This window comes from Haemorhous mexicanus, chromosome 4, assembly GCF_027477595.1.
Source record: "Haemorhous mexicanus isolate bHaeMex1 chromosome 4, bHaeMex1.pri, whole genome shotgun sequence".
Classification (NCBI taxonomy): Eukaryota; Metazoa; Chordata; class Aves; order Passeriformes; family Fringillidae; genus Haemorhous; species Haemorhous mexicanus.
Genome location: NC_082344.1, coordinates 62379589 through 62407520, shown reverse-complemented (window position 1 = coordinate 62407520; position 27932 = coordinate 62379589). Strand labels below are relative to the sequence as shown.

At 35.9% G+C, this 27932-nt stretch overlaps 1 protein-coding gene across 2 annotated transcripts in view; it reads right to left on the bottom strand.

The window, feature by feature from the left end:
* Positions 1 to 877: 877 nt before the first annotated feature.
* The window catches only part of TAPT1 (transmembrane anterior posterior transformation 1), a 49432-nt gene continuing 22377 nt past the window's right edge, over positions 878 to 27932 (bottom strand). For both annotated transcript variants that reach the window (XM_059845124.1, XM_059845125.1), the window contains 11 exons: positions 27246 to 27408; positions 23368 to 23503; positions 22474 to 22571; positions 22230 to 22299; positions 14369 to 14449; positions 13391 to 13500; positions 11722 to 11781; positions 10266 to 10334; positions 9212 to 9288; positions 5572 to 5732; positions 878 to 3024 (listed from right to left, as the gene is read on the bottom strand). In XM_059845124.1, coding sequence (XP_059701107.1) covers positions 2795 to 3024; positions 5572 to 5732; positions 9212 to 9288; positions 10266 to 10334; positions 11722 to 11781; positions 13391 to 13500; positions 14369 to 14449; positions 22230 to 22299; positions 22474 to 22571; positions 23368 to 23503; positions 27246 to 27408 — 1255 coding nt within the window. In that variant the 3' untranslated portion in view covers positions 878 to 2794. The remainder of the gene's footprint in view (positions 3025 to 5571; positions 5733 to 9211; positions 9289 to 10265; positions 10335 to 11721; positions 11782 to 13390; positions 13501 to 14368; positions 14450 to 22229; positions 22300 to 22473; positions 22572 to 23367; positions 23504 to 27245; positions 27409 to 27932) is intronic.

The window sequence follows — 27932 nt, the reverse complement described above, 5'->3', positions numbered from 1 at the left end:
TGCTTAACTTGTGATGCTCTTATCTGTATCACTGTTAAGACAGGAGCTTTTCAAGAAAACCCAAATGAACAGCTGTATCTATCAATGAGAAATTTGGTGTTGCTGTTTTTTCCTGTTGGCTGGTTTGTTCCCCTTCAGCCACCTCTACAGTTCTTAGAGGACCACCCAGGGTCAGAGAAGCAGCTGTGATTTTTCATTAAAGATACTCTGCTAGAGATCCAAGGAATCCCTATAAATCAGAACACAAAGATGAGAACAATCAGAAAGCTTGCAGCAAAAGGAAGGAATGCCCAGCTGGGCCCCTACCAGACTTGGGGAGCTGAAGAGGAAGCACTGTGTTTGCCATGCCCTCTGCAGCAGTGCCTCGAGTACACCTTGGTGTTACGGTGATGCCAGGACAATGAAGTCTCACCTCCAGAGCAGGCAGGGGTCTGCCAGCCATAGCCAAAGCCCAGCTGGGCTGCTCTAGAGCAGGCACCACAATTCAAGTGTCAGACAAAGCACCAGGAGGATTCAGGCCAGGACTTTGCCTGTGCTGCTCCTGCATTCACACTTGGCTTTGCTGGGGAGGTGTAAATCCAATTGTAGTGACTGACTACAGACATTACAACTCCCCTGAGACACGGTATTTTTTCATTCACATGGTGTGTGCCCCTAAAAACCAAATTAATAGGTTGGCATCAGTATCTTCTTTCTACAAGTGGCAACAACCAACTGCTACAGAAATAGATCTGAAGCCATTGATAACCCAGTTCTTACACTCATTCGTGTCCCACATTTGCGAGAATCCTACTTTATGGAAATTGGAAATTAATACATTAAATACTTTGCAAGATCACCAACTCTGAATACTAAAAAAGGAATGTTGACGCTGTACTTTTCCTTTTTTAAACAAATATTACAAAATTGAATTTTATTGAGTTTCACACAAGATGCACTTATAAAATTGATACAGAATGTCATTCAACAGAAAAAAAAATTAAAGCAATTTCAAGCTTTCTTTAGCAACTGCTAAATAATTATAAAATAAGATACACCAAATTGACAGATAATCTTAATTTCAATGTGTGAACATCTCCAATTAGTATAAAATACATCAAAAATTAAATATTTTCAAATTTTTCCATAGCACAAGTCCTCTTCTTTTTACTTTCACCCCTAAACATAACCACAGATTTTGGCCATTACTCCCACTACTCTTATGGGAGAGGAGAGGCTGAAAGACTGCAGCCACTCTGGTGGGAGTTCCCACCAGAGCAGACAACCCTAAACTGTACAGCAGAGTTCTCTCATTATCAGTCTGCTCAGACATGTAACTCTGTCCAACTGCCTCCATCTGCTATATTACTATAGTCCTGCAAGTTTCAGAGATTAGCAGATACATTAAACTTTCACATGTTCATAGAGCTAAGTTCAAAGAAACTTTGGCTTTCCCATTCTGACAAATTATGAAATTAGCAAAGAGCAAATTGTCTTCATTTGTTCAGTACTAAAGTACTTTTACGATACCTTCCCTTGGAAAGTAAAATTGGTGCTCACTTGAATGTCTGAAAGGCATTTTGGAAGCTAATGCTGTGTTTTAACAACATATAAAGAATTTATCATTAACTAAGGGCTCTCTTCTGATAAAATTCTCCAGCCTATGTTTTGAGCTCAAATTTAATCCACTCTTGGTCTGAGGATTCCAAAACTTCTTTTGTCAACCAACTCTGCATCTCACACCAGAAATTAAGATGCATTGTAATGCTTAAATGCTCTTTATAGATCTAGTCCATCTACTTAAGTTTGACTATAACCAATCAATTACACTGAATGGATAATTATGGTTTGATTGTCAGTGTGAGCTTTTATAGGCATGTTCTCAGGCAAGTTAATATACAGATGTCATTCTTCTAAGAGTTATATGCAAAATGCAGTGCAATGTTCTTTACTGCTGTGTTAATGCCATACCTACAGTTCCAACACAACACTTGCTTGCTGCAATTAACACTCCTGCTCTTTAACATTAGAAATGCCCCTTTAATATCTTTTCCTACAGCAACACAAAATCCTCAGCTTTTAAAAAAAAATTTCTAAATAATTTGCCTTGCAGGACACACAACACATGAAATGAATATGCTTCATATTTGCCCAGGTAAGCAGAACCTTCATTACTGTGATCTTTCCTTGGTGTTTAGTATTCAGATATAATACTAAGCAGTAAGTCTTTCACTTAAAGGCAAAATTTTATTCTGATTACAAGATTTTCAAGATACATCTTGAAAATGTTTTTGTTGACATGAATAACTATCTCGACTTACTGTTTTATGTACCAATGCTTTATGTGTTTGTTGATATAAGCACAAGTTTTGAATTCTGCTTGCAGATGTTTAATAAAACACGGTAACTGGACAGGCAAGCTTCCGGTCAAGTCACCAAACATTTCCAGGAATATCCTTACACTGGAGGAACCTTCATGGAAATAGTGTTCTGGAAGCATGGTTCCATAATGCAGAACAGGGTTATGCTTTTCTCCAGTCTGTGTTCCAGAAAAGTGATACTGCAGCTCTGCCACCAGGCTAGAGACTCACGATCCACCACATTTTCCAAGAGGCAAGTTAAAGATCACTTACTTGACCTGACCAGATACCAAGCCAAGTTACTTGTAGAAAGAAATTAATAATTTTTTTGCCATTAATAATTTAAGTTTTTAAATAAATATTTATGTGCCTTTTGGCAACTGTCCATTCTGGTAGCATGTGCTGTCCCAACAGCTCAGTATCCTTAGCACATAGATTTAAAAAAAAATAAATTCTTAGTCAATTCTGTTTCCACAAATAGTAAACCTGTCTATCTCCAACAAGTCTTTCTTTGCAGACCTGTGTTTTAATTCTGAACTGTCTTGGCTTATATCTTTTTCTTCTCCATCAGGAGTTGTCAGAAATTGATCAGAATTGCTTGTTACAAGTAAAGATGGCATATTCTCCTTCTGATGCACTGGTTGATTGGTAACTGATGTAGAACCGTTTTCATCTGTGGAAATTCCTGTTGGAACAGAAGACAATTACAAAGATAATAATGAATTTAACACAGACATATTGATAGAATTGCAACTTCCAGATTTGTCCAAAGCTATCCTGAAAAAGTGTGCTGCAGCAAGTCAGCAGAACAACAGAAAACTGCGTTCTGGAAGCCACTACCTCTTCTTAGCTTTACTGTAAGAGATTTCCTTTTCTGATGTAGAAAACATATAGAAAATAAATAGACAGAAAAAACCCCACATTCTACAGAAGTTTAAATAATCAGCAAGAGCATAAGCAGCAGAAGTTAGGGCATACATGCTTATTTTTGTTGGCTTAAGCAAAAAGATTTTTGACAGTCCTTGTGTGAATCACACAAATGTTTGCTACTGAAATGAACAAAAGGAATCTCTGTGGCAGGAACTAGATGTGCCTAATCCTCTATGTAAGTACAATAAACCTGCCTTCTCCAGGGATAGCTAATAAATGACTCATGCACTGCTTCTAAAGCAGTGCTATTAAAGATGTCTATTTTTATTCCTGTCTCTTACTTCAATGGAACTGAACACTGGCTTCATTAACCTAGGATATTGGTAAGTAATATCCATGTATTATTTCCATATTTTGTTAAAACATTTAAAGATTTAAAATGCACAAGCAAATCACAAGGGGATAAGAAAGAAGATAAGAAAAAAAAAATTGTCTCCTCCTCAGTAAAGATTGAGCTATCGTTTCTAAAGGAATCTGAAAAAATCTGACTGATGTGGGAGAGTACTGCAGACCAGCCCAAGGAAATGTTACCTGTTAGAATGGCAGCACTATACAAATTACTACAAAAATTTATTTCTGCAGAGCATCTGTCCACAGTATGCCATCTACTACTTGGAGGTACATGGGTTACCCTCTACAATCTTATGCAAGTTAAAGGTACTAAACTTTCATTGAAAAAGGAGACAAGTAATTTTCATTCTAGAACTTGGTTACAAATGTAAATATTTTCTAACCCAGCAGCTTCCAGAAGTAGCTGGTGAGCCTATAAATGATTACCAGTAATTAGAGCTTTCATCCTTCAAGAGCAAGTTTAGAATTTTATTCTTCAAAATTTTAACTTTGATTTTGTGGGCAAGGTGGAAACTCTTCAGGAAATTAACTGACTTAAACTATAATGTGGCAGAAAGGAGATCAGACTGATTAATTCCCTTACCCTCATCCTAAGAAGAGATGGGTTGAGAGACTGCATTGTAAAAACCTTGTAAGTGGGGCTGAGGGTAACTAATACTGCAGAGTCCAGCAGCAAAAGCTGGAGAAGGTAAAATAATTCTTTCACATAATCAAGATTTCTAGTAAATAAAAAGATTTTTTGCTCAAAATCTTTCCGTTGGAAAAAATAAGCATCCCTGCTACTTCGGCTCAAAAGAGTCTTCAGGATTTATATACTGGAAGTTTAAGGCTCACTATAAGTAAGTACAACTTACTAAGTCTCATATACAAATGTACTAATATAATGTTTATTTAAAACATTATCATTATAGTCCTCTAATGAAATGCAAAACTGAATTCAATATGAATTCAGGACAATTCATATCACATTCTTTCCTCATGAAAGTAAAGCAGCTATATGAACTTTCAAAGTAAACATTTGCACCAAGTTTCTGCCTGATGTGATTTGACACATATGAGATACAGAGGTTTAAGCCAAACACTGACAGATTCTTAACTCTCCCCTTGCTGGCCAGACACTCTGACGACTAACGAGCACCTTGCATTTCAAGCTGTTGGCAAGCCATGGAGCGAACACAATAAAAGCCCCACTGTTAAGTTCTCTAAGGCTCTCATTGAGCTTTTCCCACAGGAAGATGCAATCCAATTCAGTTGACAGGAACAATGAAGGTTTCTGTTTCCTCCTATAATGTATCACACAAACACAATAATGCCATATTCCCATTATAAATTAACTGCTGATGCTGAGGACCTGTAAGAGGAAATTGTGCTGCACAAACTGGAAATGGGGTAGAGACCCACTGAAATTCCTATCTGGATTTCATAAAGCTTTTCATTATATGTTCATGACAACTACAATTTATTATACCTATGTATAAACCTAACATGTTTTACTTTGATTTCCATAAGAAATACAGATTGCTTCCCTACTAAACTTAAGCACTGCCACAGATGATGTGTAAATAGTCACTTATTTGCACAGTGACATGGCAGAGGGGTTGGACTAGATGGTCATTAAAGGTTCCTCCCAACCCAAACCAAACCATTCTATGGTTATGATTTTAAAACAAAAGCATGCTTCTATTCCATTGTTTTTATCACCTCCACAAACCACAGTGACATCTTACCAGATATCTTATCAGAGATAGGAGAATTGATTACCAAAAGAAGATGCATGAACTAAAAGCAATAAACTCTATTATATTTACAGACTTGTATTCACAGCTGTGCTATGGCACAATTAAGGTCCAGCAACAGGGTTTGTGCAGCAAACATTGTCATGTATCTGGTTTAATATCAAATTTAGTCTGAAAAATTTTCACTGAAAACAAATCAAGGCAGCTGGCCTTACCTTGGGAAGATTTAAATGTGCCTTGCTGTTTGCCAGCTGGCTTCCCTGGGGTGGCAGTCAGGACAGGATTAAATAATTTCTCCTCCATTTTTGCTTCCTTCACATATTGACATGACTTCCCCAGCAGTACAATGCTGTTTAGGACCTTGAGAGATATTAACCTGGAAAAAAATTTGTTTACATATTTGCATTAGCACATTAAAATAATTGCATATTATTCATACTGCAATTATTCATATGAAAGTAACTGCATATGGAAAGTGCTGTCTTAGAAGGATTAGCTAACAAAATTAAATCCTTTCAATACCAAGATCAAAAGGTAACAATTTTCTTAACAATTTGTTTCAGACTCAATGCTTAATTTTCTTTTTCCTCCAGAAAGCATCTAGAGAAAAATAATAAAACATCAAGTTTTATTATTTAACTAAACGACTATAAGGACAATTAAGCAGCCATTTAATGCATTAAATATTTAAACACAGAATTAAAAAGTGCCCTCAACACTGCAAGTCCAAAATAAATGTACCCAAATTAAGTGTGCCCAGCCAAGGATCTTTAGTAGACTTGAAACCACAGCACAGCAAATACAGAACCATGGAATCATTAAGGTTGGAAAAGATTTCCAAGATCATTGAGTCCAGCCATTAACCCAGCACTGCCAAGTCCAATACCTAGCTTTTTCAAACTACAGGCTAATCATACTAAGTCCTTTTTCACATCACAGGAGACAGTCCATAAAACTCAACAAATCCAAAGAGGCAGCACTGCATTACCATCATAGCACAGTCCAGATGATGGCAGATTCTTTTTCTACTATGACTAAATTGCAGCACAAACATCACTGCATCCCCTTCCCACCTGTCTCCTCATGTGAAGGAAGGCCTCATCTACCATCAAGTGCTTTTTTACCATTCAACTGAGTTTTGCAAAATCTAATTTGCAAAACTCAGTTTTGCAACACATGACTTATAGAGCAATGTCCACTCCAGGGAGTGAAGGCTCACTGCAGAACAACAAGGAGAGTGATCTGTTCTCTGCAGAATGAATGAAATATTCTCTATGCAAATCAAGCTATGTAACAAGAGCAAACCAAATGCAGACTCTAAATTTGTTCTCCACTCTCTGAAGTCTGTTTATCATGCACATCATTAAAAGACTAAAAAGACAACTTGAAATGAACATTCACAGACCCACTGCTTAATCATAAAGTGACCCAAGCACACTCCAGCAGCAGTTCCCCTGTCTCTCTGTGTAAATGTAATCAGAACTTGTCAAACAAAAAACCAAAGTACACTACACTTTTAAGGGAAAAAGTAAGTTTATTCTATTTCAATAGAGAAATGGAAGAACGAGCAGAGCACACCACTGTCAGTACTCAGAAGAAAGTGACATTTTAGTATCCAAGCAACCACAAAGAAGATATCATTTTTTATCAGTTGAAAGCTGTGCTTCTCTTCAATTTTATTATATTATTGGGACTGATTTTATTTCAGACAGTTGAGAAGGTTTCCTTCATTTTTAATGTTTTAAAGGTGTTTTTCTTATGCTTGTTATGTAACATATTTTTTGTTCTGAGAATAGGTTTGCACAGCATAGTTTGACTCTGAGTTAATGAGATCAAAATTTGAAAAGGCCATAAATCACCACTTCCCTGTATCAGTTCCAGCTTCTCATGGAAAATTATGCAAGCATTTCTAGCAATTCTCCTTTATTCTTTTCTGCCAGCCTATCTCAGGCTCAAATTTCTAACAAAGTAAGTTTGCAGTTGCTCAAAATTCTAGAAAAAGAAAACTCATGGGTTTTTTGGCAAGACTCTTCAAGTACAATTAAAGATTAACTAGAGTTGTTAATAAACAATATATAATTAATTCATCCATAGTATAGGCTCAATTCTTTGCCCAGCTAACTGCTTCAGATTTTATCACTACATTTCTCACATATCTATGCTATTATGTTTGTATTCTATATATATTCTAACATCTGATGAAAAGCTGAAATTTATGTTCAGAACAAAAATTACTGTAAAGATGCAAGAGGTGAGCTAGCTCCAAGTCTGAGATCACAGCAAGAGCAAAAATTTGTTCTCACTTTTTAATAAGGACAAAATAGGCCAAAATGTATTTAGTTTTGTGACCTATGTCTTTAAATAGCAGCATTCAACACTTAATGTTAATCACATTACTTATTTCTGCCCTCCATTCCCCAAGCCACAGAGAGTGAAAAATCCTAGGTTGCAGCAGTGGAATGGTAAAGGTAGGGAAAATATTACACAGATTGGGAAAAAGGAAAAACCACTGAGAAGGATGAAAGTGCTGACCTTGGTATACCGCAGCTTGAATGTGATGATCAGGGCATAGTGCTTTGAATTATACAAAGCTAGCTTTAGGGAGAACATGGGCACAGCATGTAGTATGCTGGGGAAAAAGTCAAAGTATGGTACAGAGGAATGTGGCTAAAATTTTACTATTTGGCCTATATGCAGTATCTCAAAGTCTCAGTTATCTGACACTAAACAGATCTGCCCCTGCACTGATGTAGACAAAACACATCTGATTGAGCTCTATTTTTTGCAGATTAGTGTTAGATTAGAGATAAGAGTCTACAAGAACGTGTAGTAATCCTGCTCTTTTCACAAGCTATTGTAGAACAATAGTCTCCTCTCTTCCAGCATGGTCTCCTCTCTTCCTGCTGAACCACTGCCTCAGCCTTAGAAGTCTTACGCTTCTCAAGCCTTGCTGCCTTCACTTAAAACACAGCTTGGTAGGACACTGAATAAGCACTCCCACAAACTGCAGATAGGTTCTTCTTCCATCAACAGCTGGAAACACTTCATTGCTTATGATCAATTTTGAGAGACAACAAACAATGGCAGTGTGGCCATCATTGAATGAAACAATGGCAGCTTTCCTAGAAAGTACAGACAGCTCACAGATAGTACACAGCAAGGGTCTCAAAACAGGCAAACTAAACTGGATATAAAGTACACTTATGCAGTCTAGAAGTACCTATCAACAGGTGAGAAGTTAAAAGTAAGTATAAACTGACTTGGCAGTGAAGGGATGCTGAAGGGATACTTGCACATCATTGGCTATGGAAAATGAACTGCCATTGAACATTGTATTTCTTAACTAAGATTACTTAATGACCCACCCTCCCCAGGAAATGTGAGCCTTGCATTTGTATTTTCTTTTTTAACAGTAGTTTCCTAAACCTAAGTAAACCTTGCATTTAACTACCTGAGAGAAAAATTCATTATCTGCTCAGAGCACTTGAACTGTTTATTTTTGTTTGCCTATTGAATCTTTTGGTCTTTTTACAGAAAACTTCAGTCCTTGGAATTCAATTTCCCTTTTTACACAGAAGTATGGTGCTTGTCTCTCAGATTCTCTCAGTCTTTTTGCAATGAGTTATTTCCATTACTGAAGTTACTTATTGAGGGCTATAATCCCCCAATGTAGTCACCGTACTCAGGGACAAATCTGCACTGTCAATTTCAGATTATGAGTATAAGGGTTTTTCATTTATGTTCTACTGAATATAAATTCTGTTTATCCTTACATCCAGACATATCAACAGAAACTTCTTGCACATATGTAATCAAATTATGGTGAATACTTTTCAATTGTGTGGATTTACTCACCCACAGTAGAACAGCACAACACAAACATAAGCTAAGACTCCTTGTACTTTTATTGAGCTTGTTACGACTCTGATGAGCTGTTTTAAGGATAAAAGTTAAAATTTAGCACACAGTTATTAACAGAACGTTGTAACAGACATTTCTTATTTAGTAAATTCAAAAAAAAGTAGAAACATTTACATTAACAGAAATTTAGTCTAATGCTCCCCTGGCAGTACTAACTACTCCAGATCTTGATTTGAATGAGTATTATACCAGCACTTAGTTGCAACTTTGCCAAAACCAGAGTTTGACAATGTTTCCTTAACACTTCCTTTCAAGTAAAATAAGATGTGGAAAAAAGCATATTTGCTGACAAAGCATGTACAGATCCCCAGCATTATAACTACTGCTTGTCTGTATGTGTGTATCTTATGTGTGTATGGGGAAAGTCAGGACAGCTATTTAGAGAAAACATTCTGAAACAGTTAATTCAGGACAGCTTGTGGACAGAGTTCCATTAATTAAGTAATTAATTTTATAGCAACATGTATGTGTAACAAAGTCAACTATCTCGAGTGATGTACTCAACAACAGATCAGGAGCTCAGTGCCCCATTTAAAAGAATATTGAGTCATTAAGCGTCATTACAGGGACAGCCACAAGGACTCCTATGAAAAACCTCAATAAACTGCTGCACTACTGCTAACCTTCTGGCAACCAGCTGCTTTGACTATTCCAAATGAATGAATAGGATAACTGCCAAAAGGAATACATGTTCAGTAAATACATATGTAGTTTAATTCCACTGGTACAATTCAAGTTCTTACAAATTCTACAAAATTAATATATATTCGATTTTCTGTGAAAGGCTGAGAAACAATAATGCATTTGTGAAGCCACAAGTCATTTGTGATAAAGGTTAATACTGAGTGTTAACTCAACCTTTCAGCATAATTTCAGTTACCTCAGATGATAATTTCATCCCTAAAACATCCAGCTAGCTATCTCAGAGGGACACATTCTTCAAGTGAGATCTTATTGACAGAAAACTGATAGGAATGATACTACTTACTAAAACAGCCAGTGGAAGAGGAATGAAACCCATTCTTCTGGAAACTGAATCACTATAATCTGTATATGCCTAGGAAAAGAAGAGGAAGAATAATGAACTATTTATGCAAAGGAATGAGCTTATTTTAGCTTGGCACACCCTCCAGATAAGAATAAAGCTCTGTTAACAAACACTATACTGGTATAAAGTGTACCTATTCACATTTTGGAATTCAAATGGAGATAGCTGCACTCTCAGACAAAAATGTAATACTACCATGACCAGTAAGATTAGCTTCAATGCCCTAAATCAAGAGCAACTGGAGTATAATACAAATGTCTAAACCGAGAGCAACTAGGACACTGAATCCAAAGCCACTATGATATTTCATCTGTACATTATTACCAGCTTAGAGACCTTTTTGTATTAATTTGACTGATCCTCAAATTCTCTATAGAAAAAACTGTTACAGGGATGAAAGAACAATTATCCACCGCACTAGAAATTTTAAATCATTCTGCAAACATCTATAATTAGCCTTAAGATAACTGTGTTAAAATTATTTTGAAAATGTTTTTACATTTGTACTCAAAACACAAGTACTTTGAATGACAGCTTGCCTGCAGTATTGAACATCACTCCCAAGTCAGTGCCTAAATGATGCTATTTTATTTCCCACAGAGGATCCTTAGAAAAAGTAATGGAGTTTTCAAAACCAATGAACTGGTAGTTTCATTATTAATAAATTATTATTATTATTTGTAGCTGATGGTGTCAAGCTTCTTTATGAGGTTTAACTACTGCACTCCTCACAACAGCCCAAGAAACAAGCCCAAGAAAACTACAGAAATCATAGTAGTGAGGTTCATTTAATAGTTACAGCACATATCTAAAGCACTGACAAGTGAAATGCTAACAAGTGAAACCTAACTAGTCCTCATCCATGAAAGGTGCGCAGTAAACAGCTCTCCAAAAAATGGTACTAACTAAAAATAGGTGGTCTCTGTGTTCTATAAATACCCATGCCATGACAGTAACATGCATAGTACAAACATCTCTAAACATCTGTGCACTCTATCTGTGAAGAAACATAAATTCCTAATGAATACTGTGCTTTAACCCAACACAGTTAAAATACCATGAAAAGAACAGTAATATAAAATTACCCTGTTAAGTTTACTTCCCATGTATGTCAAAAATGTAAAGTTGTTACAACTGTCCCCTTACTGTAAGTATATTTGGAAGAAACTACTCAACAGTATAATAAATGGAGCTCAAACTGACACGAACAACTGGATATAATATAAATCATAAAGAAACATTAATGTTATCTCTTATTAAAGATAGCAGAGCAGAGTTTCAGCACTGCAGGGGTGTAACAGTACTGTATGTATTTCTTTAACTGTTTGTTCCAATATCCCCCTTGTAACAGTTGTGCTAGTTAATACAGGAAAGAGCATTTTATTTTCAGGCTTACATTTTTCTGTCGACTGCTAACAAGGTCAAATGCAAGACTGGCTCTGTATTCACTGTAGACCTGGAAAAAATCCAGCACATCAGATGTGTGATTAATTTGTTATCACACGTTATAAAAGCAACACAGATATTAATAAAGTATTTCCATAAAGTATTATGAACTTATGCATTTGCTGAAAAAGTCAAAGCCAGTTTTTCTAAGGTCTAATGGCCTTCTTCAAGAGATGAGCCTCTATTTCAGCAAAAAAGTAATTTGTGTGTATATATACACAACAAACAAACAACACCACACTATGGTTTAGGAATCAAATGAGACTTCATAAAGTTACTGAATTTCAGGATCATGAGAAACACAAAATAACAGAAATCACATTAATCACATTTACTTTTTTCCCCCCGACAGTTCATAACTGCTTTTAAACTACAGGAAAGCTAGCCCTGGGATCAAATCAAACAAATGAGAGAGCTTTCTTATACACTAAGCAAATATCCTATGAAAAAATCAAATTGCATCTGAAGAGGAATTAAGTTTTTCCTTCTCTTTAAAACAGTTCATATTAAGAAAGAAAAGCATCTATCTTAAGGGTAAGTGGCAGGACAACTTGCACTGCAGGTGTTAATAATTCTGGAAAAGGTCTGACGTAGCAACCATAAACCTTTAGAACTTCATACACAAACCCCACAAAGTTTATTAAATAAACCTTGCAAAATTGCCAATGACTACCCCCATCCTCCAGCTGTTTCAGCATTCTGAAGCATGCTACATTTTTGGCTACCGTGGCTTCATTACAGCTCTTTTCCACACTCTCTATACAAAAGTAGGGCATGCATAAATGCCTCTGGCGTAAGGGAGCTTATTAAGTGCATCTATTACACTTGTTTCTACACCTCACAATGTAGTTACTTTGGAGATGCTGAAAAAGAAAGCACCTCACAAGTTCTGATCTCATTTCCTGAGAAGTGGTTTTAATAGTGAAAAGACACTAGCTCATATCTTCACAAATTTATCGAGCGTGTTTGAATTCACAGTGTGGAATACAAATGGCCCATGTGTAATGCTGCAACACACAAGAAGCAACCTCATCTACTGCTTTAAAAGAAGGACTGGATAATATATGCGGCCTAAGAAATTTCAGGAGTGGGAAACTAACATAACCTACTTCCTATTAGAGCTCCAGGGACAGTGGGGAAAAAAGTTCTCTGATTTCAGATTCCACTTTTAACACACACGCAAATATAGAATTAAAGCAGCCTAACATTATCTGTTTTTCCAAAAGCCTGCATTTTAACCTACAGTCCATTTTGTTAGGGAAGGCTACAAGCTCTGTCTAGACTGCAGAACAAGTAACCTTCTTTCAGTTTAAATCACTTCACAAAATGATCTGCCAGTAATGTGAATTGTAGCTATTATGTGAGCTCTTACACAAAACTTGCAATAATTTATGGATCTGGAACTACTAATTTAGAAGCAGAGGTGTTAGTTACACATTAAAAAGATCCTCAAAAGTATATTGTATCGGGAAATTGGCAAGCTTTCCCAAGTGATATCAAACATATGAAAATAATCATTTTTACATTTTCTGCACTGGAAAAAACTTAATATTTAAAAAATATTAGCAAAATTAAATACAATGTAAAATAGCACCAAGCATTCTGAACAGGATACCTACATCTGCTGTGATGTCATTGAATTTTGTTATAAAGGCATGTTTCACAATATCCACGGCAATTTCTGAAGCAACCACCATGCAAACATCCGGGAATAACACCCAAAAGTGATCTGAAGGTTGTGAAAAAACAAGTTAGGCCATTTAATTTAATGTCAGCATACAAAAAGAATTATAACAATTCTAGTCAACAATGAAAAATCCTCATGAGTCTGAAGAATATGTAAGCTTACATATCACTGAGCATGAAGTGTGCAAACTCTTGCTTATTCCACTGCTGTCCTAAAAACTTATCAGTACTGTACTGTCACACCACAGTTAGGATCAGGCTCTAAACTCCTCACTTTTTAAACCTTTACCTCTAGTAGGAAGACAACCTTTGTAAGTACTAGATACAGCATGTTCAGAATGTGTAAGACATAGACAAAGCATCTGCAGTTTTAGATACATAAAGTAAAATGCAGTTTAAGATACTTAAGGTAAAATTTAGGTAGACTGGTAAGATTCAGGCAAAATATACCACACAGAACAGGGGTCAAAATTATGAAAACAATGTTTTAATAAAATCACTGTTTTATACAATATTAAATATGTCATTGAACTCTTAAGTAAAATCAATATTAGATTAAGAATTATATTTTAACATAATCTTTATCACATTTCATTCTCACTAGCTACTTTCTAGGGGATTCTTCATTCACAGTGTACTCAAAGGAAAGGAAAGGGCTGGGAAGAAATTGTTCTAGACACTGCTTGAAAGATAACTACATATGTTTATAGCATAACAATAGATATTTCTAGCAGAAAGAACACAGCCATTCTTAGAAGAATACCAGAAAAAGAAAAATGAGAATCTAAGGTATTTGACAAAATTAGGATTTGTTAATTAAATGTGTTGATAATCCTTATCTTTCAGATTGAGGGAAGAAGCAAGAGATACAGCTCTTGATAGCACAGAATTTTTTCTTCTAGTTTACTCACCTGGATTCCATGAGAACTGTTCCATATTTCTTAGACATACAATTAGTAGCAGCACGTAATTAGTGAACCTCTCCTTTATATCTGGATAAAAAAAACCCCAAAATCTGTCAGCTCCAAAGAAACATTTATTTACATACAAAGATATCTACTCATTCTGAGGTTCTATCATTTATTAATTCTTGGATTAGATAACATTTTCCACAAATTATTTAACTGGATTTAAGGGGTGGGGGAAATGCTGGGAACCACACCATGGATAGGATTTCCACAGTAGCTTGTGACCTGGTCTGTCCAATGCTGCCTCATCTCGGAGTTCACAGCAGCAGAAAGGAATTGTGACTTACTATCACCTCTTCTAATATATTAATAAAAAAATCATTCTTCTTGATAAAGTCTGTGGATTCCTTTTGTGATTCAAAAAAAACCAGCACTTCCTGTTACTAAAATGAAGAGAATGTACCAATCTGTCCTTTCAAGCTATTAGCAAGGTACATTTCATTTTCTACAGATCATAGATATTAAAATTGCTGTATACAGGGTTCAGTAAAAGGAAGAAAAAATGTTTGAAGACAACTGTTACACCTTAGCTAGAAGGCTCCTACCAGTCTTTCACACTGCCCTCTTAAAGGGAACAGCAGGATGTATCAGCAGAATTATCAAAATCATAAGCACTGTAGCACAAGAGCAATCTAATTCGGGACAAAGTCCTATGCCTTGCCTCCCAGACAAGACAGTCTTTTTTTCTACTTTGGTATTCTGTTTCCAGAGACAGAATTTATTCCAGAGACAGAATTCTGTTTCCAGAGATGACACACACAGAGCTTGCTTCAAGAGGCATTACATTTTTTAGCTTATTTAAAAAGACCTTCCTGAAACTGTATTACTGAAAAGCAGGGTAAACCTAAACCATAATGTCATCACAATTTAGAAAGTCCAAAGAAGTCTTTTTAGAAGATAGAGCTACAAAGAAAATCTGTGAAGACACTCTTATTGCTTGTTACACCTGTCAATAACCACAAAAATAACTTCTTTGTGGGCCCAAGGGTTGATTTTCTTAAGCACATCCAAAGGGTTCATTTTCTTAAGCACCTCCAATATTGTGTGGGGTTCTACCTACTGATTTTGGGAAACAAGAAATAGACACGCTCAGAAGAACACACAAGGATTAAGCTGGACAAAAAAAAATTGACTTTGTGTCAACAGTTTCCATCATCTCTGACTGAATACAGGTCAAGAGCAATGCTTGTGGCTGCAGTTACTACAGTATAATATTATCCCTCATTTTAGAATAGAAGTTTGGAAATACTGACAGCTCTGAAAAAATTGAGCAAAAATAAAAGAAGATATCCTCGAGGAGAAGGAAAGAAAAAGCACACATAATTCAAGAAGAATCAGATTTCATGTACAATATCATAAATTCATTTATCAGTATGGGCTGGGGAAGGGACAGAAGAAGCACACACTTTCCAAACAGAATGAATGACATATATATAGGATGGGGAGGGGGGAAAAAGGAAATATTTTAGTACAATAAATTTAAAGCAGAAAAGAGGACTTAAGTAAAACTTAACCATAATTTTTTCATTTCCTGTCCATAACACTCCAACAAGTGAAGTACATTGTTCTATGCTTCTGAAGTCACAAAATACTGCCCAAATGACCAGAACACAGTATTGTCTGAAAAACCTAGTTACAAGGCACCACTCGACACTGTCACAAATGGATGGAAATGCAGTCAAGCACTCATTTATCTACATGCTTTATCATGCCCATTAGTGACTTGGAAATATTCACTGAATTTTCAGACTTTTGCACTGAATTTCAAAATAGTTTTATCTTTTATTTCCCACATTGCCATGATACATCACTGGTCAGCAATGTATAACAAACGCAGATCTCATCTTCAGTTTTTCAAGTCCCATGGAGGCCTGTACAGAGAAATATTCTCAAGTGGGAAGCAAGGACATTAATTCAGGCCTAACATTAAAGCATGTCTCAAGCTAATCCTCCAGACACTTATTACCTGCTTGGTATATGTTAGCTCACCAGCCAACAGGATTAAATTGAGAAGGGACATTTTAGACTTTAAATTTCCTCTTATAATGCTGCAATAATACCAATTTTTCTTGTACCACTAATACCACTAATTTCTGAGACTGGGTGACAGGCTGATACCTATTTTCCCCCTCTGCTTATTTTCCCTGTTCTCAGTGGCCTCCCTTCTAATCTGTTATCTCTGCTGCCACAGCTGTTCAAGGCTGTTAGGAGGGAGAGGAATGACTGTGGCTGCTGCTCTTCATCCTCATCCCTCTCATCAACTGTCAGAGTTGCAAGCAAGGCAGACAGGGCACTTTACAGCAGCTTCAACAGTAAACTCAAACAAATTTAAAAATTCATTTCATTTCTCACCCTCATGGACAAGGACAAAAAAGGCTTCAGGATATCCAAAACAACCACTGGTAATCAGTTCTAAACATTATTTAAAATTCCAGAATATAAAATATGTATAGTAATGTTTCATCATTTATTATGAACTTATTTGATGTTGTATATGTACATTTGTTTTTTTTTAAATTGGTGAGGGGATTTTCCTGTACCATGTATTGCCACTTCCTGGATCATGTGGTGAACTACAGAACAAGTGAAGCTACATCCCTGGGTCCACACTTGCTCATGCTCTTAAGAACATCAAAGGCAAAACAGTGACATACCACCAGTGTTAATGATCAATTACAGACAGCACAGGTACTATCAGGAGGCAATCATTCTATTCTGCTTCAGCCTAACGAAGAGTAAAGTAGAAAGAAAAGTGATCTCTTTTCATTCTCCATTGTAACAATGCTTAGTAACATTGATATAAGCCATTTCAACTCAGTTTTGCATGTATACCACTAAGTATATATGATAAGCATACCACATAACTGTTTTTCTGTTAGGATACAGTATAGCTTCAATAACCCTTCAATAACTCTTGCCATTATAAGACAGGGTTAAATGAGAGCCAAAATGTCAGGCCAATGACATTTTAAATGGTCTTCAGCTACCTCCACAAGGACATGATTAAGAAGCTTACTTTCTCAGTGTTTATGACCCTAAGTGTTAAAAACCTGACATGTAGCACTAAATCAAGATATATTTATCCCCTTGACCAGTCTCTTGTCAGCACATGCCATGCACAGTGCTGATGACATGTTGTGCATGAAATCTGGATGGATATTAGTGACAGGTGCTGCTCCTCAGGGTCTGTACTGGGACCAGTGTTATTTAGTATCAGATGAAGAAACTGAGTGCACCCTCAGCAAATTTGCAGGTGACTGAGTGCTGAGGTTGCCACACCAGAAGGGTAGGATGTCATCCAGAAGGACCTGGACAAACTCAAGAAGTGGACCCATGGGAGTCTCAAGAGGTGTAATGAGACAAAGTGCAAGGTGCTGCAACTGGGTTGGGGCAACCCCAGGTATCAACACAGGCTGGGGATGAACAGACCAAAACCAGCCCTCTTGAGAAGAACTTGGGGATTCTGGTGGAGGAGAGGCTGGGCACGAGCTGGCAATGTGTGCTCACAGCCCAGAGAGCCAAATGTGTCCTGAGCTGCATCACAGTGAGAGCCCAGGAACAGAGATCCTGAAGTGGGGTAAATAGTCTTTAGAATACACAGCTATTTCCTTCCAGATTCCCTTACACATTATGCAGGAATCCCAAACCAGAAAGAAAAAAAAAATTATCATGTTAATCCCGCTGTTTATATGTTTAGACCAAAAGGTAGTTATAAATTGTAGCATGTAAGAAGTGAAACAAGATCTTTTGGTTTACATCTCAGCAACTCCTAAATAGCTGTAGTGCCAACTACCTCTTAACAAGTGACCAGAGCACAAGAAAAGATCAAACACTGACCAAGAAACCATCAAGGACACGCCAATCTCAAACACAGTCCTGCCTCCAAATCCCTCATCCTTAAAATAAACAACTTGATTAGAATAATGGTATTAAAGAAACCTAAAGCCACACGAGAAAGAAGTTTGAATTTCAAAGACCAAAGGTAAAAATAAAGGCTATTCAGTATTGTGATCAAAGTCAGAGACTGATAAACTTAGAACAAAGAAGAACAGAGAAGAAAAAGTACAGAATTATAAAGAAGAAAACTGAAGTTCCTAAAACTTAAGAATACATATGTTACATTTTTGAGACAAGAGACTTAAAAAAACAAGGAAGAGTCAGGCCTAATAATGAACTGAAGGAAATAACCTAATGCACTTCTTTGTATGAGGTACAATTGACTTTTGTGAAAAAATTTAATTTAGAGCACAGCTTGAAATAAAAATAAGACATTTAAAAGCATAAAGGAAGGCAGCACGCTGGGATTTCAACAATGATGAAAGAACTTTTCTTTATAATTTGGTCTCCTTGTTCTCTAATACTGACCCTTCAAAATTAGTTTACAGATAACTATTTCAAAAAGAGAATATACAATTTAAATTTAGGGAAATATTTCTTTCTGATACAACAGATAAAAGGCTTTCTGTATAGAAGTGCTTTCCAATGGCTGCAGTGTTTAGATTGCCTGGCTGGACATAAATTTCCTTGTAAAAGTCAGGGCAACAATGCAAAAGTAGTTTTGCTGCAGCTGACAAATCAAAGCTGTGGGAGCAGTGTGGTTGAAGTCCCAGATTCTGTAGCTGCAGTATCTAGCAGCTATAGAAGCCTCAAGGTCTTTGTTGATCTGCCCCTAGAAGATAACAGGTTTAGTTTTATTAGATAACAATTAACTTATGTATATTTCACGTCCTGTTCCATTCATTTTTATGTAGATGATTCACAGTTATTTTAATCTTGAAGTTTTAGTGGATTAGCAGTTACAGTAGAATTTTAAATGGCCTTACAAAGGTGAGAAGGATCACTGACTCCACTAAGTCCAGAAATGTAAATACTGAGAAAAATAATACAGCTACACATCAGCTTGCTATCCACCAACTGGTGCTGAGCACGATGCCAAGTGAAAATATTTCACAATTTCCAGATCTAAACCAGTAGCTCGGCACTTCTTATCCTGATGTCATACTATGTAGAAGCTTGAGCCAGGCAGGGCTCTGCAAGGTATTTCAATGTGTGGCATTTCCTAGAAAGTACAGCTTGCACAGTTCATTTCTGTTTTCACACTTTTATTCACAAGAAAACTTGCTTTTGAATTTTAGTTGTAGTAACTTCTCTTGAACACAATATCTACTCTTGTGGTCATTGCTTATCTTTTCTGCTATGTCATATTTTTCTTTTGATTAACACGCTAAATAAGAAGAGTTTCACCTACTTGTGAGAAATTCCTCAGATGCCCCTGTGAGACTCCTATTATTCCCCTCAAATTATTTACCTACTGTGTATTAATCAGTACCTTTACACTGAATTGAAAACATTTAAATACTATTTAAATACTGTTTAATAACAGTAATATTTTGAGCTGAGGCCCAGAAAAGATGAATCCATTCAGTGTGTCCAAGCTTCATCAGCTACTGCTGCCATCATTACCCTACAGATGACTGCAAACCTCAGAAAATTACTGAAAGAAGCAGAGAAAGGTGGGAAATATACAGGAGTGCCTAGATTTAGTGTTTCCTTTCAGAAGTTTAGTTCAGCCCAGGCATGCAGTTTAAGCACAATGTGTTCTAGGACACACAAGACACTCCAAAGGCTAACTGGAAGCTCAGCTGACAGGACCAGACTAGCCTCAGTTCCAGGGTAGGATGAAGTACTGGCATACTATGCCAACACCATCGTAAAGATACACCATCAAAAGATGCACCATCATTTCAGCTGCACAAAATAAAATGTTTAAAGGATACAGAAGTGATCAGAATACATGAATTGAAACAATGCTGTTCCATCCTTACTGAGGCTGTGATGCAGTAAATCTGTTCAAGTTCAAAAGAGGTGAAAAGCTCTACTAAAAACTCGTCTGTTATTTATCTCTGAGAAGAAAAACACTGCTATTTATAACCATACTGAAAGGTGTTCCAGGAAAAGTTATCTGTTTGAAAGGAATAAATTAGCTTGTTTTGTGCACTCTTCTATGTATATACTCAGTGCTTCCATCCCCACACTAATGAATGGCAATACTTCTTCCATCAACTGATAAAGGATGTCCTGGTTCTGCAATTACGGGTCTTCAATAATAATGTCCAGCAATAAAATATTGATATCCTTTTCTTTTTATGGAGGAAATTGCTAGCAATTTCTAATATCAGTCCCTTGCTTACTTCAACATGAAAGAGGCTTCACCTTTAGGCAGGAGAACTAGATGCATAGTTGTAACTATTTTCTGCACTAATAATAAACCTTATCTAGGTTTTCTGTCAATAGTTAGAGTAAATTTCATTTTTAGCATTCTCACTGTAAAGTTAAATACGTCTGATTTTAAAAATATAAGTAATTAGATCTTGGAACTGAAAATAATACTATTTATCACAGAATAAACATTATGAACCTATCTGGGAAGATCTTTTTGGGGAGGTTTAAATTTAAAATTTAGTGTTGATTTTCTGTTAGATAATTCTCTGTGATATATTTAAGGTTTTACATAAATAGTCTTTCATCCAAAGAATTACAAAACTTTAGCATGTAATATTGAAGTTTGCAGATGAATTAGACAGAGGTCATATTAATAGTCAGAACTCAAAACCTGATGTAAGCCTATTGAAAATTCAACTTGTGATATAAAAATATGAATAATCTGTTTTTAATTAAGTAGCTATTTTATTTTTTTAACGTATTGCACATTTGAGTTATCTGGTTTAAAAACTTAGAGCTGGAATTAAAAGAATATGTTCTATTTTCTTTGCCCATCTGTATAAGAGAATGTGGGGAAATTCCAATTAGATATATTGAAGGAATTCTTTACTGTGAGGGTGGTGAGGCAGTGGCACAGGTTGCCCAAAGAAGTTGTGGATGTCCCCTCTCTGGAGTGCTCAAGACCAAGGAGGATGGGGCTTTGAGCCACCTGATTGAGTGGAAGGTGACCCTGCCCATGGCAGGGTGTTGGAATGAGACAATCTTTGAGGTCCCTTCCAGTCCAGGGCATTCTGAGATTCTACAAAACTAGTACAAGCATAGAAGCTCTAGCACAACCTTAAAGTGCAATCATTTCTACTGGCTTTGAATTCAAGAATTCAATAAATATTTCAAATGGCTTATATCAGTATTAGGAAGAATCTCCATCAAAGGATACCTGAACAGCTTTTCCTCATGAGACACACTGAGTACAAGTGTCCAAAATTCATCCTAAGCAGCAACACAGTTAAGAAGTCCCAGAAGCATGTTTCCTAAGTACCCTCTACCTATTATCTTGGGAGCATATCACAAATTAGAGTAATCTCTGGTATCTCCCTCACATATCAGCTACTTTGTTGCACTGTTTTTTTGTTTGTTTGGGGTTTTGTTTGGGATTTTTTTGTTTGTTTGTTTTAGGGTTAGGGAGGAGGTATTTTAAGATCCACTCTCACAGCCACCCAACAACATTCTGAGATCATTGTGTCAATACAGCACACTATAAAGTCAATTTTTTGAAAACAGAAGGCTTGATCCCTTGGAAGCATGGGCATTTCAGCACAAAGCCAGTAGGCTGTTTTAGCACCTCATATAAAAACTTGCCATAAAAGGACTAAGTGTTCCTTGAAGTGGATCTCAGCTTCATCCTACTGAGCCAATCAGTAAAACAGGTGATGAGGAATGCAAGTCAGAACATTCAATCTCACCAAGGTAAAATGTTTAGAGTAAGACTAATATTAAATATATTGATTATATTAAATACATTAGTGAATTAAATAAACAGCCTCTTTCCACATTTTCTCCTGATCAGCACTGCTATACATACCACTATTTGACATTTGAAAAAGATTGTTCTTCTCAAACTTCTTGAAAACGCTTCCTTTTATTTCGACAAACTGCAATTTTTAGAAACAGTGAGTTAGTTTTTACTCATAAAAAACTGACATTAAACAAATAATATTATCAAAAATATGTCATTTTAAAATATTAATATTAAAGACATTTGATACACAAAGACATAGGATCCTGAAACAAATGAGGGCAGCTATATGATAAAGCTAGATACTTACATTATTGGACATCATGATGGTAAGCAGTGATTTATTGTGGGAGTTGAAGGCCACATTAAGGGTTGTTGCTTGAACCATTATGAGAATAGCATGCAGGACTGCATAGCAGGGTTAAGGAACAATATCTGAAATAGGTTTTCTGCACAACAGTACTGAAGAGAAGTGAGCCACAGATCTCCTATTTTGCTTTCAAAGTTTAACAGGAAAGTTTCCATATTTCTGTAAACCAGATTTACAGCAAAACAATACTTGCATGTATGTAATAAATGCACAGTGCTTTGTAGCATGTAATAATGATGCTAATTTTTCTTGCTCTAGAAGAACCCAATGACATTAGTTGTGAGAAACATCAATACAATCTGAAGAAAAAAAATCTCAGGTAAAGATTCAGAATTAGCCTTAAGATTTCAGAGAAAATAGGGAAAAATTGTAAGAATTTTAAATTCATTACTGAAACTACTGGACTACAGTATCTCTTTAGACTCATAAACTCACTTTAAGATTATTTCACACTAAGAACATCTGCATCCTGAATATGCATGAGTTTATCCTTTCACTTCAAGAAAATATATTCAAGCTAGATGCATTTAGCATTTCACTAAATAACAAAAACCCCTCTATCTTTAAGGCCCTGTGAGCCAAAATACTCAAAACCAAATCAGAAATAGAATTTTCCATCAACTATCCAACTATGGCTTTTCATTTTACTACAGGTACACCATCATGAAGGGATTATTTCTTTTAAAGCAGGTGGTACTGTCAATTTTACTTTCCAAGTAAAGGAAGACTGATTTAGGAATACTATCAATTTTTCAAATGTATTAAAATAATTCAGAGCAATTACTCTGTAATTTAACTTAGAAAATTTTGTAATTTATCAAAGAAAAAGGATACAGACATAGAACACTGCCATGAAGAAGTGAGGAATCACACCTATGTGAGCTCTTTTTCTTTCCTTAGGTTCTGTAGCTGTCCAATAAAGAGCATCCAAAATATCTTGTCCAAATGAAGAAATCAGACGATCAGCCACCTAAACAAGAACAACTTTACTGCCTTTTTCTCTCCAACACTTGAGTAAGCCCAGACCAAGAACACTTCAAACTACAAGTACAGCTCAATCTAAAAAAGGTTTCACATATATATCACTTTTGATCTCTTACTTATTCCATTTTCTCTCTGGATTTCACAGCAATACCATTCCTTTTGTACATAGAGCAGTTTACTTTCCCTTTCAAATTTACTATCCCCTTTGCAGCAGTATTTGGAATAAATAATAATATATTGTTATCTTAGATGCTTTCTTGAAAGATACTCAAGTACAACTCAAACCTCAGCCTTTTATAAAGTAGTATGTATGTTGTATCAAACCATTTAAAATGTTTTTCCCCATCCCCCTGGGTTTAATAGAAAAAACCCCAACAATAAAAAAGTCAATTCCAGATGACAGGGAACATTAGCTTACAGGTACAAATAGCCTGAAATTAGACTTGGCTTTACTGCTTTCTAAGTATAATTAGACTACACTTTACTGAAGTATACACTTAATACAAATGTCTACATAAAGCAGAATTCAAAATTAAAAGTACTATAACACAAAACCAAGCCATTAAGAGGGACTTGAAAGTCTGCCAAAAAGGGAAAATATGTTGAAAAAAACAACAAACACCTGGAGTATAATCCAAAGAATATACACATAAATAGGGAAAAAACCCTCTAGCAGTAATTCTAAAGATAGAAAACATATGGACAGCATTTTGAACTTGCAATTTAATACCACAGCAAGAAAGGTCATAGGGAGTTCCACCAGTTCCCAACATTTCATCAGCAGCAAACATATAAAACTGAAAATCATTACACAGAAGAACATTTTTTCTGTCTATACACTGCAGATGAATAATTTTAAAACCAAGCTGCACAGGGCAACAAAACCAGAACTTCAAAAAATAAACCTGGCATGTCTGGCTAAAAAAAGAGCTATCTCTCATTGCTTACTAATTCAATCAAACAGAAACAGGTAAAAATGACAAACTGATTATCTCTACTTAAGAAAGACAAGGAATATTTTCTCTTAGTGTCTTTCTGTAAAACAATGATTTTGGACATGTTAAATCAACATGTAGCAGTACAGAACCAGGTGCACAATGTGCCTGCAAATACTGATCCTACTAGATAGAAAATAAGTTCTTGGGACAAGACAAACCTAGACTTCAGATAATCTCCTGACTTTTTAAACTAAATAATTGTCAAGGTAAAGATACTGAAGTGAGCAAAGTCGTACTTATTTCTGACACTATTACTGAATGAAGTTTCCTAAAATATGAACATTGAATTAAAACAAAATTTTACAGGATGCCTCAAGCAAATGTACAATGTGCTGTGCTCTAAGAATCACCTATGAAATAAAACGAACAAAGCCATGAGCTGATGAATTATCAAAAATCTGAAGCTCCCAACCCCATCACTTTAAGAGATATTTACAGTGGCATTGTTTTCGGCTTTTAGATTTTGTAAATTGAGATTGTCTGCATTATTTGGTTCCTGCTCATTGTGATGACCCATTGAGTAATTACACCTGGTGTAGTAACACCAGCTACAAAACTTAAGAGTTTGGTAAGTTTTTGTTCACAATATTGTGAGGGTTTTAATAGATAAAATGGTGGCTTTGCTTTCCTTTCTATTTAAGCAGTCCTTGGTTCTTTGCTGAAAGGATAGAAAATATTAAAACCCACAACACAATATTGTTTCTTGCTTTTCCAAATGTGACTTACCTAAACCCTACATGCCGGCTCCAGGCTCCAGCAGAATTCCATGGTGAGTGCTGTCACCAGCGTAACGCACACTGGGGCTTCACAAGGAGCAGGAGCCGGTGGGTCTGAATCTAAAAAAGAAAAGTGTCATTTAAGCCAAATGTGCTGAATGCTCCCCTTAGCCTGTCAGTTGGGAGCATTCAGCACATAATTTGAAGATTTTGCATTCCTCATATCTGTCCAGGACAATACTCCCTGGACTTGCCAACAGCCGAAAACATTAGGACATTGTAAACATCTCTGTCACTCGGTGATTTACTAGTCTGAAAAGATCTTCCTTATTTTGAAAACTTGGGAAAAAATGTAAAGCATATTGCTTAAAAAAGAGAATAAAGAATTCCTTAAAAAGAATTGCTTGCATCAGTAGCAAAGACTTTTAATAAAAATCACCAAAGTAGTCTAATATTCAAGCAATATTCAAACTGGTGAAAGCTGTCTTTCCAAGTCTTTCAGTGGGATACCATGAACATTTTCTGCCAATATTGCTGCAACCTGTCATGGTGAAAAAGCCCCTTAAAAGCACACACTCTGTTTGGCATGCTGGGTTTCATGAAACACCATGGAAATTAAATACTGTTTCCAAATTCAAAGTCTAACCTAATTTTTCTAATAACCATGAATAGTAACAAACTTTCCCCTTTCCTAAAAGAAACAATGCAGCACTTTTCTTAGTTAAAACACGCAATTTTGGTTCTGCCAAACATAGCAAAGTAATTCAATTCCTCATTCCAAACAGAATGAAGAATTCACAGCAAACACTGCAATATTGCTTCAAATTATGTGGTAAGCACATAAAGCTGAGAAAGTACAGCACCAAGTGATTTGAAGTAGTCTTGAAATAAAGCAAAAATACTATTTTAAGCACATGGATTTATTTAGTAAGTGATAATCTCTCATCAATTATGGACGAGTATTTCCCCACACAACTAAAATCCAGATAGTAACTCAGTGCCAATTTAATATTTGTACATGTTTTCCAGCAAATGTAGAATCAAAAGCACCAAAACCCCTATGAATAAACAACTGGAGTGGCTTGTATGATATTTATTTCACTTACTATAACAAAGTGTGTTTCTTATGCAATATTTTCATATTTAATTAGGAAAGAACAAATGCCTTCAGAAAAAATATTCAGATTTTGCAGAACGTCACCCTGTTTCAGCAGTCTTCAAACAAGGGTACAACAGATGTTCAAATAAGGATTCATATATCATTCAGGAATCCCAGACACCTAGCAGAATAACTTTTGTGTACAAAGCTCTGATTGAGTCTGTTTAAGAGGTTGTATTCCTACATGTCCTATATTTGCAGGATGGGGATAAGACTGTGCGCATGAAAACATTATTTACTTTGTGAACCATAGATCATAGAAGCACAAATAAAAATTTTACTTTTTACATTAAGAGAAAAACAGAAACTTTCTTAACAGAATTTCTCTTTATCTTACCTCACAAAACAGAATTTCCTTTTCTACATTCATTCATCTTAAAGGCTTGTGTCTGCTAGCCAGGACTGAGGTAAAGCTGTAACATGTGTCCTTGCATACAATGAAAGCTATATTTCCATAATGATGAATTAAAACCCAAATTCCATGTTTTCTATTATCCTCCTTCTCTCCTATCTCAGGATCTTATAATTATTTCAAATCAACAGTTTCTACTTTTCTTGGTGAATTCAAAATCTCATTCATTACCTGGCATTTCATAAGACACTTCTTTCATGTCCATTTCTCAAGTTTCTTGCTATAAAATTGATTAATAAGTTCCCTAAATTAGGCATTATGAAACAGTATCTAAAACCTTATTGTTCACAAACATGTTTCACTGCATCTGTGCTTATTATCTTAGGTATATGCAGATTTGTGAGAGTACCAGGTGTGCCACATTCTAAGTAAATACAGGAACACAAAATATTTTAGATAGACTGACAAAAGCATACTTCATATTCTGACGTCAACATCCTTACCTCAAGCATGTTATAGATGATGTAGAGCTTTATGACAGACTGTCCCCTTATCAGATGATACATCATAGAGTAGTCAACATAGTGCATCATGAAGTAGCAGATGACCAATATAACTCCTTTGAGCATGTCACATACCTGAGCAGGTTGTAGCAAACGTCTGTCACTGAAATACAAAGGGCAAAAAGTTCCACTAAATGTCATATACCCACAAAATATAGATGTTACTAAGTCATTATGAATTTACAAAGCTGCTCATCATGGATATATTTTAATGTAGTTCATTATGCCTCCTCCCCTGCCCCTCACTGCAACACCATGACCATGACCCACATTTACAGATCACACTCACAAAGAGGATCACAGTCTCTTACTAGCCACACCCCTGTAATTAAAACATTGTATTTGTTGAGAGCTTCCACTTTTCAATAACCTTCTGTATGCATGCCCTTGGTTTCTAATTTACCTTTCCACTTCCACACAATTCTATGATTTCGACTTCCTCAGGTACAGAAATTGTATTCACTATGATCAAAAAGATATGAAGCAGTCATCCTCAATTTCAGTATAATGAACCAGATGCTGAGGAACAGGTTGTAAATTCTGTACCTTCATTTAGCTCTAAGCTCTGCAGCAGTAAATGCAAACAATTTGACATCAGAGCTGGAGGTTGATTGTGAACCAAATGCA